At 34.4% G+C, this 14,648-nt stretch overlaps 1 protein-coding gene across 4 annotated transcripts in view; it reads left to right on the forward strand.

Annotated features, from left to right (window-relative positions):
- Positions 1-14,648, forward strand: part of LOC127477741 (ATP-dependent translocase ABCB1-like) — a 50,785-nt gene that overhangs the window by 30,398 nt on the left and 5,739 nt on the right. For 2 of the 4 annotated variants that reach the window (XM_051802539.1, XM_051802540.1), the window contains 11 exons: positions 1,041-1,202; positions 2,742-2,924; positions 3,749-3,895; positions 4,221-4,325; positions 5,471-5,548; positions 6,826-6,909; positions 7,886-8,089; positions 11,051-11,151; positions 12,149-12,289; positions 13,432-13,588; positions 14,373-14,570. In XM_051802539.1, the coding sequence (XP_051658499.1) occupies positions 1,041-1,202; positions 2,742-2,924; positions 3,749-3,895; positions 4,221-4,325; positions 5,471-5,548; positions 6,826-6,909; positions 7,886-8,089; positions 11,051-11,151; positions 12,149-12,289; positions 13,432-13,588; positions 14,373-14,570 (1,560 nt within the window). Of the gene's footprint in view, positions 1-1,040; positions 1,203-2,741; positions 2,925-3,748; positions 3,896-4,220; positions 4,326-5,470; positions 5,549-6,825; positions 6,910-7,885; positions 8,090-8,532; positions 8,741-11,050; positions 11,152-12,148; positions 12,290-13,431; positions 13,589-14,372; positions 14,571-14,648 lie in introns of those variants that run through there. The other 2 variants (XM_051802541.1, XM_051802542.1) reach the window with 2 other exon arrangements.

Genomic DNA, 14,648 nt, shown 5'->3' on the forward strand with positions numbered 1-14,648 from the left:
CTGGACTGCAAGCACACATTGTCAACTCATGTCCAGTTTTTCATCCACCACTATTCCAAAGCCTTTCTCTGCAGAGCTCCTCTCAATCCATCTGTATTGATGTTGAGGATTGCCTTGACCCAGGTGCAAGGCCTTTCACCTGGCCTTGTTGAACTTCATGGGGTTCACGTGGCTTCACTCCTCAAGCTTGCTGGAGACCTGAATGCTATCCCCTCCCTCATGTGAATAAGGTGCACCTCTCAGTTTGATGCCATTTGTAAATTTACTCTGTGCATTCAATCCCATTTATCTATGCTAATGAGGAAGATATTAAATAGTATGGGTGCCAGTATGGACTCCTGAGAGACGTCAGGAGGATGAACTGCATTTGTTTTCCAACAAAATTCCACTGCTTGGGATCATTACTTTGATTAGTTAAGCTAAAATTTGCTTGATCACTTTCATACAGCCTCATGATTAAAATGGCAAGCTCTGACGTTTGAAACATTAGGTGTAATATATTTATAAATATCCAAAGATAGGTAGATAGTTGAACTAATTTTCCATGAAATAGTAGGAGGTTTTATTTTCACTGTAGCTACTTGAGTTAACAATGGCTTAGAGCTTAAAACACTGAATTTTTTAAAATATGAGTGTGAAGTATTCTCTAATGCTTCTGTGTATAAATTATTTTCCATGAATTTTAAGGTTTAAATTGAGAACTATGGGCTTAAATATAAAACCTTCTAGCATTTTAAAAATTTTAAGGTTTGTAACATTCTAAAATTTTAAATATTGAGAATTTTGTTTAGATATTTGTGATCGAAATTGTAGGATGTACGTGTGCCACGGTGAAAGATTGTCTCTGCTTCATTTTCAGGGTAAAGATTATATTTCTGCTTTAACGTACTCATTGAAATATGCTTTTAAATCTTTTTGGCAAGTTATATTTTCTGTGAACTCTTTCAGTGTTTCCTTTAGGTCTTATTCAACTCTAGTATGCAGAGGAACACTTTTTGAATTTACTTAGAAACGCTCATATTAAACTTTGCTATTTCTAGGCAAGGGAAGGACGCACCACGGTTGTAGTGGCTCATCGGCTGTCCACAGTCCGAAATGCAGATCATATAGCTGTGTTTGAAGGTGGAGTTGTTGCAGAGCAAGGAAATCACGTTACACTGCTTGAGAGGAAGGGAATCTACTACAAACTTGTTAACATGCAGGTACTGTTCTCGCTAGCTGTTGCCTTGTTTTGGTTTTTGTTTTCCTCACCCACAGTCATCGTATGCTATCAGAAGTATGAGGAATTCTGCAGAATTTGTTAGCAGCCAAAAAAAAAAGTGCTTTGACAGGAGAACAGTAATTGGAGAGAGGAGACCACTAGTCTTGATACAATACCTATTTAAACCCAGGATAGTACATTTTTAATCCTCTAGGTATTTAAACCTGAAAGATTATTTTATATTTTCCTTTTATGCAGATAATGTAGAGCAGATGACTACAGGAGGTTGCTATTCCATTTCTTGTTCTTAGCCTATGATAATAGGTAAAATAGAGTAGCTGATACTCAAGGAATAGAGCAGGCATATTTTAAGCTGTTTGTTTATATTCCTTCATATTGAATTTCTTTCTAAAGAAAAAAATGTGGAGGAATAGAGGAAAAAGAAAAATAATCCAGCTATGCCAAGTGTGAAAATATGTTTTGAAGTTATGTAGACAGAAAAAAGAGATTAGATATTATAATAAATATCAGAAATGTATTCATTATTAAGTGAAGACCAAAATACTTTGATATTTACATCCCAATGTCCCATATGACCATTAGGTTACAGCAGAGCTTCACTTTGTTTTACTGCATAACCACCATGTCCAATAAAGAAACTGAAACTGCCTCCTCAATATGTCAGATGGAAAAGAGTAAACCAGACCAATTAAAATATTTCTTCATAAAATATAAGAATGCATCTTGTTACTTTAGATTCAAAGTAACTTTGTATCCAAACATATGTGATTATGGGAAAAATGAGGAAATATAAAATGGAAAGAAAATTTAAAACCAAAAAAATAAGAAAGTAAACAAAAAATGGAAAGCAAGAAAAAAGTTATTTTTATTAGTAGTGCAAAAAGCAGGAAGAAATAATAACTTTCTGGAAAAAAATAAACACAAGTTGAAGGCAACTTTGACTCCAGTTACTATTAAATACCTTAGGGGTGGGGAAAGATTTATTTGTTCTGTCAAAGAGACTGGCAAAACTACCACCAAAAGTAGGGCTCTTTTCCAGACTGCTCACGTTTTTCAGTCAAAATCTCTTTTTGACCTGTTTCATCCTGAACTTCCATATTCCATTTAAAGTCAAGAATTGCGAAGAGTGTTCTGTTGTAAAGAGGGTTCATTTTTTATCTCTTCATGAATAAATAGTGTATACCCTGAGAACCCAAGATGAGTGCAAATGGTTTACCCTCAATTTAAAATTCTGTTAGTAGTTAATTCATAAAAAGAAAGAGCAGCCACTTTCACTCCCCTGCCGTCCCCTTAGTATAAGTATTTTCTTGAGAGGTGTGATACTCATATGAATAAAGCTCTGAAGACAGAGATCTACTAAAATATAATACAGATTTTCATATCTCCTTTAAAGCATTATATGTTGTTTCCCCCATATCTCTTTCAACTGAAACAAAGTTACTTTTACTTTGATCACCTTATAATTTTGAAAGTAATATATGCATAATTAATCTTAGCATCACATTCTTCCCACTTTTAGGCAATAGAAGCTGAAGTTCCCTCGTCAGAAAAAGATGAGAATGCACTAAGTGTCCAAAAACGTGAATCTGAACCAGAATTTGAAGAATCCCTATCAAGCGGATTGAGAAGACGATCAACTCGGAGAAGCATGAAAAAGCCAGGAGAGCAAGATGATGGTCCTGATGAGAAAAAAAGTTCACCTGTAAGTATCTTTGCAAAGATGTTAGTCAATTTGATTCCTTTGAAAGAGTATGTTAAATTCATTCTCCTGCTCAAAAAAAAATACAAGAAGAAGGAGGCATTTGATAGGGGTGAAAAAACCATGAGAATTTTTAAATTCTAAATAGCGTTCAACTGTTAATATTCATAGCTTGTTGTTTTATTCTCAACGTGAATGGTAATACAAATAAAATGGGACTTTAAAAGTCTGCAACAAGGTTGATGGGTTTATTATTGAAAATCAATTAAGTTTAAAAGAAATATACTTATGTATATTTGCATAACATACTGACATAGTCTATACGGGTTAAACATTCATTTTTGGGTCAGCAACAGAGCATTTGGCCCAACATACAACTCTTACAATAAAACTTGCAACCCCCCCCAAATATGATTGCATTCATATTTACAGTGATTACTTTGCTGTTATAAATGCTTAGCAAACAGTTACTTCAATTAATCTAGTCATGGATTACACACAGCAATATGCCCAGAATTAATAGTTCAGTCACTATTGACCAATACCAAGAGTATTCACCAACAAAAATTATATAAATAAACTAACATACAATGACAAGAGCCGTAGATGTAGTGTAACAGCTCTTTCTTCCTTGTATTAGAATAATAAAAAAAAAATGTACAATCAGCTTTTTACATTTTTGTACATTTATTCATGTTATTAAAAGGTATACATTTTTCTTCCTCTGAGTAGATTCTGAGAGGAGGAAATTAACTATTAATCTCTCTTTTTCTCCCTATTTCTCCAAATACGTTCATGCTTGTCCTAACAGAATTTCCATTTTTTAGGAAGAAGAATTACCTCCAGCTTCATTTATGAAAATTATGAAGTTGAACAAAACTGAATGGCCATACTTTGTAGCTGGAATCTTATGTGCAGTTATCAATGGAGCTTTACAACCTGGATTTGCGATCATATTTTCTGAAATTATAGGGGTAAGTTGGAGTAAAATATGCCAAAAACTATATTCACACAAAATTTGTTTCTAATAAAATTAGATTTAAAGCAATCACTGCCTAATGAAGTTGAGGAGTGGATGAAGCACTATTGCAAATATCTGGAAAATTATATGAAATTTACAAAATCCTAAAAATCTTGCTATAACCTGAATTTTGCTTGCTATACTTGTAATCATATGTAACATATGCTCAAATTTTATACGAATGCCAATGACTACCAAACTTAGTTATTGAGAAAATGGAAGTATTTTAGATTGTTAGTTGATTTTAAAAAATGTTGTTTTAAATAATGTTCTTATAGGTTTTTTCAGAAACGGACAAGGACATTTTAAGACAACAGAGTAACTTATATTCACTGCTGTTTTTAGTGCTTGGGATAATTTCCTTTTTTACTTTCTTTTTTCAGGTATGTTTTATTATTTTTACTTTATTATAATTGTTCATCATGTTTTAGAAATCAGTTCTGAAATATACTAAAAATTTGCATCTTCATAATACACGTCTCCAACTCAAACCAGAACCTGTATTTATGGTTCTAGATGTGTCTTGTGCTGAAACCTTTTTGACCTAGAGCTTCCAACCTATTCAGACCTCTTAACTTCAGAACTTGCCCTCTTAATCACCAGTCAGACACATCTCACCTAAGAACCAACCCCTCCAGCCATTACCTTTCCCTTCTCACCCTCAAGCCCTCCTATTTGAATCTGTTAGTGATTGAAAATCTACCAGTCTCTTGCCTTAGTTCTCCAGTTTTTTAGCTCCCTAAACCTTTTCCTGTTCAAGCCTTACCTCATGGGAGTCTCCAAAAGATTCCCAGGCCCAATTCATCAGGCAACATTATTGTGCTGATATTCAGCTCCTCCTGCTGAAATACTAATGGTTTTAACTGCTACAGCAGTGCCACATAAAAAATTTAAAAAATAAAAGTAATCATAATTTCATGTATAGTCTGGTTTATAATGTCTGAATATGTTTGTATAGTTTTATCTGTTAAATGAACCTACACAGTGAAATAGGAAGGTGCACTTGGGACAGCAGTATAAACAGTCTTGCAAAAACCTTCTGATTTATTTATGGGATTGTCTTGCAAGAAGGCCTTGAGTACAGAAGACTGAGTTGTATATGGCTATGATAGGTTTGCTCAGTTTATAAATGTTCAGACAATGTTTTAAATATGAGTGATGTGTTTGACTTCAGTGAATCCAGATTGCCCTACTATTGTTGACTTAAAATGAATGGCCTAAATGCTACTTCTTTAAATCTGACTTAGGTCAATTCATACAAATGAAGTCAAAGGGTTGATTTTCCTTGAAGCATGGTGGTGAAATATTGCTATGCTGCCTGTATTATTTTCAGAAAGAATATTTGAATGTCTGTTCTGTGAGCCTGCTAGAATTTATGCATATTAAACGTGGTTTTGTATGTGCTTTGTGCAAACAGGACTGCAAGATTTTGTACTTTGACGTTATAGAGACGATGTATCTAAAACATTTATTGAATAAACACAAACACTGTAATAGTATGCTAAGCATTGTATCTTTTCTGAAATAGGGTTTCACATTTGGCAAATCTGGAGAAATTCTTACAATGAGGCTTCGATTCATGGCATTTAAAGCAATGCTTAGACAGGTAAAGATAATAAATATTTTGAACTTCGGGGTTTTAAAAACAATTAATTATAATTAAATGCAATTATTTTTATAACAATGTGATAATTGTAATTTAATAATTAACAATTAAATTAAAATTTTCAATTTAATAATTAAAATTTAATCATTAAATGTAACAAAATAATTAATTGTATTGGTATAATTATAATAATAATTGGTAGAATTATATAATTGGTATAATTGTTGACTGTATTTGTATAAAATAACTGTATAATACATCGTTCTACCATATTAGGACTTGTCTACAGAGATAATTGTTTAAATCAGTTTTTAAATCAATTTGGTTAGTTACATGTGGTTAAGCAAAGTATCCTTAGAAGAAGGGTCTTAAGTCAATACAAGAGCTTTTTAAGTGCTCCTTGCAAGGACTAAGATTTACAGCCAAGCTACTACAGCTCCACAAGCTGATGTGCACCAGCAGTACCCCATTATCTGTTTGTTTGCCTGCTTTGTTTTCTTGGTACCCTTTCTCCTGTAAAGAAATGCAACACAGCTTACATTGTAACTCTTATTTCAAATGTCTGATTTAAAGTGTGGTATGTATAGACATGTTTTTGTTTATAAATTAGAAGTCTCTGTCAAGGAGCCCCCAAATCCATAATTTTTGTTTGTTAACACAATAATAAGATTGCATATTGAAATCTAAAGCCACTTTCAGAGAATTAAAATATAAATATTTCATAATGTTTTAAAGTAATTCATGTAGGTATCTAAGACAGCCTTAATTTTGCATGATTTCAGGATCAGTATTTTAGACTTTGAAATATGCAATAGAATAGTTATGGGGTTTTATTCTTGCTCATAAAGCTACATGTAGACACAGAATTTGATTCATGTCAATATGACTATTTGCAATGCGACAGAAAACTCTTGTAGTCTGCAAAACTATGACTTACAGATCAGCCATACTCCAAATCTAATGAAAAAGCAATCTTTCAATTGAGCCTTGAGGTCAGAAATGCCAGTAACACTTTACCAGGACTTAATTCAATGCATATTACAGATGACATTTTAAATCAGATACTGGGTCACATGGTGAATAAATTATAAACTGTGTACCTGACCCCAACAATTAATGAAGGAATTAAACTTAATTAAATATGCAGAACTGAGGCACGGCCACATACAGAGTCTTCTGACACTGAACCCAGTTGTATTAGGTAGACCTTAGATTTACTTTGCAGTTTATATGAAATGTCCAAACACTGCTCTTAAACATAATGCTTCTTATTGTAGGATATGGGCTGGTTTGATAATCCAAAAAATAGCACTGGAGCACTAACTACAAGACTTGCTAATGATGCTTCACAAGTGAAAGGAGTAAGTAAAATTTTGGTTTGGTATTTTTCATATTTGCTTTAGCATATAGCAAAGTTGCAGCTTGGGTGTGACTGATTGATAATAGTCTCAACTTTGACAACTAAAATTTACTATAATGCAATAGTTGGTAGAGAATGCAGAGAGAATGCATTATAACAGTAATGATAATATACGTTTACAAAACAATTTCCAAGTAAACCTTTTCTAAAGTTTACTATTGTGCTGTATTGTGATCTTCATTATTAAACAAATCTATTGGGAATCTCTTATCTAAGAAATCCGTTTAAAGAGGTTTTATTCACCTAAAGACATGCATCTAAATTTGTTCTGCTTAGGACCTCCTGCTACTTTTCTGATGACACAGATTCCTTAATTTAAAAAAAAAATATGCAAGCAATAGGCTTTCTTTCCTCTTATTTTGGAGTTTCTTTAAAAATAAATTGTGGATTTTCAGGGGTCTGTAATACCTAGCCAAGGTACACTGAATGGAATTGTTTGTGTATGCTTAAGTAAATTTTTACTTCTCCAAGAAGTTACGAGGTGGTTTTTTTTCTGAACTGAAGAATTCTGAAGTATCTTTGGCTTTATTTCTATTGGAGAAGTTAAACATTTAATTTTCTTTTTCATTGGGCTTTGTGTGATGACTTATAAAGTAAGTGTATGATCTACAAAATATGAGTGATTTTAATGTGAAGGTGAAGATGTACATGTGAATATGTATGGAGGTTAAAGTTTGTTCAGCTTGAAGAGCAGAATTTAGAAATTGTGGTGTACATTTAAGTAATCAGCACATGGGAAAAGAAGAAATAAATGTGATCTAGGTATTTTTATACAAAAGCATTTAAGAAACTCCTATTTTGAAAAAGTTAAGACTTTTTAAATAGTGCCTTGAGAATCAGGAATATTGTGTGTGAAAATGCTTTTCTTATTTAAATCACAGTTACTTTAGTAAGAAATGCCTTTTTTCTTCTTCCAGGCAACTGGTGTCAGACTAGCATTAATTGCCCAAAACATAGCCAACCTGGGGACTGGAATTATTATATCATTAATATATGGCTGGCAGCTGACCCTGCTACTTTTAGCTGTTGTGCCCATCATTGCAGTGGCAGGAATGATTGAAATGAAGATGTTGGCTGGGCATGCTAAGAAAGACAAAAAAGAGCTGGAAGCTGCAGGAAAGGTGGGTTTAGAGAAATTTATCTATTTCTGTATAATATATACAGTCATGTTTACCAAAGTATTGTTACTGGATGTATTACTTCCAAATACAGAACAATTCATAATATATAACTTCCACAGACAGCCTAAACTCCATGTAGTTACACTAGTAGACCTACAGAGCATCACACCTCTTCAATAATAATTGAAGAATTATGTTATTAACCAATATATATATTTATAACTGATAAATCCCTGAATGTGCTAAATGTTATTTAGGCACATTCTTTTCTCATTCCTGTTCTGATCATCTTTGTTTTCCTTTATTTTGCAACACTCTTCATTTTGACATTCTCTTTCATTTGTTTTTTTTTTCCCTGTCATCCCTTTTTGGCATGTCATCTGTCTTATGTTTATTATATTGCTCTTTTTTTTTCCCCTCCTTCATCTTATTGGTGTTTACAGGGATAATATGTATATACCCACTGGTTTCTGAGTCTGTTTGCCATTCCTTTCTTTCTTGAGTGGAAGAGAAAGATGAGAACTGAAAAGTAAGAAGGCTAGACTCTTGTTTAACAAATTAAATGAAGGCATTTAATGTCACTTCATTCCAAAAATTCTTTTGGGACAGAACAACTATTTCATCACTTCCCAGATAATTGCTTTCTTCAAGGTAAAACTTTTCTAAAATCTCTTCCTATGTCCTACTGCTTTTAAACTGAGAGGAAAATCATTTATCTAAGACCATGCACATAAGGAGTAGTATAATTATTCAGATTTGGTGTTTAAATATATGTGTCTGCATGTGTTCTAGCAGTGTAATGTCATCTTGTAGTTACTTGAGGTGCCATAGAGTTGGGTGGCCTCCAGTTGCCATTTCAGAAGGGCCTGGGTCTACTCTATGCTCTATGTTGTATCTGCCATGCTTTACCCAAATGTTTTGAGTATCCTAGACCATCTCCAAGGGCACAAGTCACCTGCATGTAGGCAACTAGATTAGAGTCCTTCCCACTCCAATCAATGATTTTGGAGAAGCAGACTGAGTAGGCTCACCGTGCATAGACAGATGAACTGCTTTCTGGTTATGTTGAATAGGTATCCATTGACCCTCCCAGTAACTCCTGTTTACTAAATGAGGTTTATTTCCTTCCTTCCATCATGTCTGTAGATTAAGTTGCTGAAAAACATTTTTGTCCCTCCACAGGAAATTGTGCAGAATGATCTTTCCATGGGCTTTTTCATACAAGCCAAAGAATGCAATTCCTTTCCTTCCAACTGACTACATTTCTTCTGCTTCCCCTCTCTAATGGCTGAACATTTATTTCATGTAGTTTTATTGTAAGATATGACAGAAAAAAATTGACAATTCTTGGAATAGGCACTAAAGACTTTTTTAATGCCGCAGATTGCAAAGAATTACCACAGGTGTTACAAATATTTATGACATTTTTACAAAACTTAAAAAAATATTTACTTTTCATAGAAATGTATGAGTTTCCCCTCTCAAGGCCACCTAAGCAAGGACTGGACTACAGGAATTTTATTAAATTTTCATTTTTTTAAAAAATCAGGATTTTTTTGAGAAAAAATGGTGTTTTACCTGGAAATTTGCATTCTGCAAAGGACTGCCAAACTTAAGTTACTGAAAACCTTACTTTATGGTCTTTATTAGACTCAAACCATGATGCATTAAATGTATATTTCAGCAAAATATGTTAAAGCCCTGAAGGTCTTCATCATCTTTGTTGCCTTTCTCTGGACATGGTCCAGCATTTCAATGTCCTTCTTGAAGTGAGGGGCCCAAAATAGAATTGAGTACTCAAAGTGCAGCCTCACCAGTGCTGAGTACAGCAGGACAATGATTTTTTTATACAATGCCTCCAAAAGTCGAGGTAAATTGTTGTTGGTATTGCCCATATTCCTTTCCTGCTGTATGTACAGTTCTGAGGTAAAAAAAAGACATTACTTTGCATTTGTACTGTATCTGTGCTCATAAATCAGCTGTCCTGCTTAATACCCATCCTTAGAAATGAGACTGATTGGCAGCTGAATAGAGCTTAGATATAGCTGTTTAATAACATTTGAGATGCATTAGGAAATTGAAAATATCCATCCCTGTGGGACTGTCAACTATAATACAGTACATGTGCCCTCCCAGAGCAACAGGATTTCAGGACAACTGGTATACTCAGTCTAACACATATTTCATGGGAGGCTATGTAGGTTGTGCACTCAAGCCCAATGTTTCATCCAGAGGTGAACAGAGGGATGCAGCATTGTTCCAGGGTCTGAAGAGATGTGGTTATTCCAGGTGTCATCTGTTGGTCACTTCTAAGCATCATCCATTCTACATTAATATGGACTAAATAGACCATACAGGTTCCTAGCCTCACTGTGTGGTCACTGAGGAAGACTTTGTGGGCACCTCCATAGTCTTAACAGATTATGTAAAAGCTTTGAATCTGCTACTCCCATATAGACACACATTTATTGGCTTCAAATGTTGCTGGGTACCTTTGTGCATACAAATGACTCGAGTCTACATATCTGCAAGATTAAAGAATGTATTATTGTTCAGGTCAAATATTTACTGCTGAGATCTAAGTTAGGCTCTAAGGCACGTAAGCAACCTGGACATTTTGATTGTAGCCCAAACTCAGTGGACTGGAATTTGAATGCTCATACTCCATTTTTCTGGTTGAATAGCTTCTCCATACTTGTCATTGCTGCCTAATGGTTTCTCACCATTTATTTGTAGGACATTAAAGAGGTCTTATCAGAAAATTCTGAGCGTTGTAAGAAAATCTCATTGTCATAAAAAAAAAATGTAAAATTATTATTTTTGATATCAAACGTTCATGATTTTAATAACCAGTATAAAAAATATAAAATTACATTCCAACAGAATTGTTTTATTAGTTTAGGATAAGAAATTGCAACACAATCTTAACTTTTAATTAAAACATTTGTGTTTCTATTGCAGATTGCCACAGAAGCAATAGAAAATATTAGAACTGTTGTTAGCTTGACCCGAGAAAGAAAATTTGAGTTGATGTATGGAGAACATTTGATTGTACCATACAGGTATAATAAAAATAACTAAGCTAAAAAAAAATCTGTAATAAATTGCACATATTTACTTCAACAAAAATAGATTTTTTTTGATAGTGTGTATGATTTAATGTATAATTTAATTACCTCAAAATTAATGTAAATATTTTGCATATTTTTTTATTAACAAACACAACCACCACCAGCTGACTTTTTTTTAAACTTGATTTAATTAATTTTCTTTATAATATTGGTATTTTCTATTACAATATCACTTGGTTTGGAAAAATGTTAGTTTTAAGTGAGCTTTGGAAGTGATCTAATCTGAATTTCCACCTGAAGTGTTTTTGATATTTAATTAAAAGCTTTTTAATGTAAATTGAATATTACCTTCTGCCATTTTTTAAAGTATTAGTGGGACTGAAAATATTTGAGTAATTGCTTATTGGTTTGTAGCTGAAAAAAAAGTAATATAAATCTGCCTGTACTAAATAAAAATTTAAAAGTCTTAAAGTGAAAAACTAAAAAGATTCTTTCAAAGAAAGTTTTATTTATTCTAGAAGGGAATGTTTCATTTTCAGATATTCATGAGAAAAGTAAAGGAAATGACAGCCTCTGTACACAGATATATTAAGAGACTTGTGAGGATGCCACTAACACATCAACCATAATAATTGAGTGATTAGAGCACAGTGCAGGACATAAAACATATTACATAGCTTTTTCCTCAGGCTGCTGGGTTTTGAGTTCACATCTCACAACTTTCAGAACAGTGCCTAACCATTCTCAGGGTTGACATTGATGGGATTTCTCCGAGACTTCCATCTTACTGTTGTTCTAGTATAAAAAAGAAGTTATTGCTCTATGGGTCAGTTTGTCTGGAAGAGACAGAGATATGTTTCTTAGTTAATGCTTCAGTGTATTTACACTTTCCATTCATAACAGTATCAACTGAAGTCAGTTGGTATTTGCATATTAGAACTTAAGTATGATTGCACACTTTGATGAAAATGTGCATTCTTTCTTACAGAAATTCTGTGAAGAAGGCACATATATTTGGCTTTTGTTTTGCCCTTTCACAAGCAATGATGTTCTTTACCTATGCTGGTTGTTTCCGGTTTGGTGCCTATCTAGTGGCAAATGGACACATGGAGTATAAAAGCGTGTTTTTGTAAGTATCACATTTGCAATATTTTTTCTGTCTATCCAGAAGAATCCTTTATTATTTAAGAGACAATAACTCAATACAGGGCTGCGTAAACAAGTTTGAAAAGACTGAGATTCTACTAGTATAGATATCAGTGACCTCAATACCCAAGAAGGTCAAAAAATCATACCAATTTTTTGTTGGCAACCTAATTGTGGTAAACACAGCTCATTTTGACTGGAAGATGTTGGAAAGTGCCTGCATCCCATCTGCTAGCTGAATGTCTCTAGTCAGCTGACTGAGTGGACTTCCAGTGGCTCAGTCAGACTTGAAAGGGATTGTTTGACCTAAAATTGTGTGAGCTCTCCTAGGCTGTTTAAATGCAGAATAAAACAGATTACTTTATGAGCTCTGAAGAGAAAAAAACCAAAAATTAAAATAAATGAATCCATTTTACTTTGCTTTAAAAGAAGTCTCATATATCTCATATGTCAAATACCACTTCTCAGTGATGAGTAATCATCAGTTGTGTGGCAGTAATTAATAGCTGAAGACAGCAGGTTCTTAAACTATTCTAATGTAGCCTGTAAAATCACATAAAATTACATAAAAATCACCACAAAGCAATAATAGCATAGTTTTCAACCCATTTCAGTATTGTAAATCATGCTATTTTTTCCATCAGAGCTGTGATAGAAAATTAAATCTTTATTGTCACCTTGTTACAGGCTTGATTTCTTATTTTCGTTGATGCCTTAAAAATAGATCACTAACTCCCAAAAATCAAGGAACCATAGAGAGGAAACCATAGCAATAGCAGGATTAGAGTAACAATTTTGCAATCCATTGACCCTTTCCTTATAGCCCCAGCTGAGATTTAATATACTTAATCAGTATTAATAACTAAAGAAATTAGTGATAATAAGTAATGCAAATACTGAATTTAGAATGCAGACATGTTTATTTCACATCATTGAAAGAGGGTGAAAAAGGGAATTTCTGGAGCTAAATGAGTAATTGAACCAATAATAGTTGGTTACTACTTTACTCTTTCTAAATTTAGCCCTTTTTTCTCTGAGTGAAAGAAAAAGTTGGCTGCAGCCTCATTTCCATTGTCCTTTTCTCCATTGTCTATTGATTATTTTTTTTCCTGATTTCTTTTGTAGAGTGTTTTCAGCTGTTGTATTTGGTGCAATGGCCTTAGGACAAACCAGCTCTTTTGCTCCAGACTATGCTAAAGCCAAGATATCAGCAGCCCACCTGTTTCAGTTGTTTGAAAGAGTGCCCTCAATAGATAGTTACAGTGAGGAAGGACAGAAGCCCGTAAGTAAGCCATGTGTAATGGGTGATATTTTCTGTTGGTAATATGAACAGCACTCTTCTCACTTCCCTCAAACTGATTTTTCCTCTCCTGATTACATCCTTTTCCCAATGCATTCTTGACACTTTATCTGAACACAACATAGACCAAGTTCTCTATTGTGAGTCCAGCTTTTGCTCATAATGGCAAAAGGTCATTTGTTTTGAAAACCCCTATTGATTTCGGGGAGGGGAGTAAATACTTCTGCAATTCTATTAGAATCATCTGTGAAATTGTCTTAAAGATGTAACTGCTGCGGTCCGAGGGGGGATGGGGCCGTGACACAGCACAGACAGGTTCAGAGACAAGGCAGAGCTGCAAATGGAATACTTCATTGAGGTGTCCTGAGGTTTTATGGGTTCAGGGGGGAAAGGGCTAGAACACGGGGTGGAGCATGAGACAGACAAACGGGGGAACAAATCAGGGTAGGGACACAGGCAAAGGGGGAGGAACATGGGAGGAACCGGGGAAGGAAAGGGCGAATGGTAACTGTGTCCTCTCTGCAGCTTCTGCAGCCTATCGGAGAGGGGAGCGGGAAAGCAGGGAGCAGGCAAACTCGTGGCAAGCCCGGGTATGCCCAGGCTGTGCACTGTGTAGTGTGGATACAATGAAACCACATAATTAATAACAGTAAAGTCCATACACTAAAGTCCTGTCAATTGCTGTATGTCTTTCTCCACGCCTGGAACCGCTCCCATCCTGAATCTTGTTCCTTCACATGTAACAGTGATGCTCTTTTAATTCCAGGAAACATTTGAGGGAAACATAACCATCAAAGATGTGGCATTTAACTATCCAAACCGACCAGAGGTCAAAATCCTCCAGGGTTTGAATCTAAAAGTAGAAAAGGGACAAACTCTGGCTCTTGTTGGTAGCAGTGGCTGTGGAAAGAGCACTGTTGTTCAGCTGCTCGAGAGATTTTATGACCCACTTGATGGAGAAATGGTAAGTATTTTTTCAAGAACGTGTCAATAGATTTAAGTGAGGGTGTGCTTACTGGTTTTATGTGATGCGATAAAGTAT

This window comes from Manacus candei, unplaced genomic scaffold, assembly GCF_025592945.1.
Source record: "Manacus candei isolate 608988 ecotype Guabito, Panama unplaced genomic scaffold, ASM2559294v1 h1tg000056l, whole genome shotgun sequence".
NCBI lineage: Eukaryota > Metazoa > Chordata > Aves > Passeriformes > Pipridae > Manacus > Manacus candei.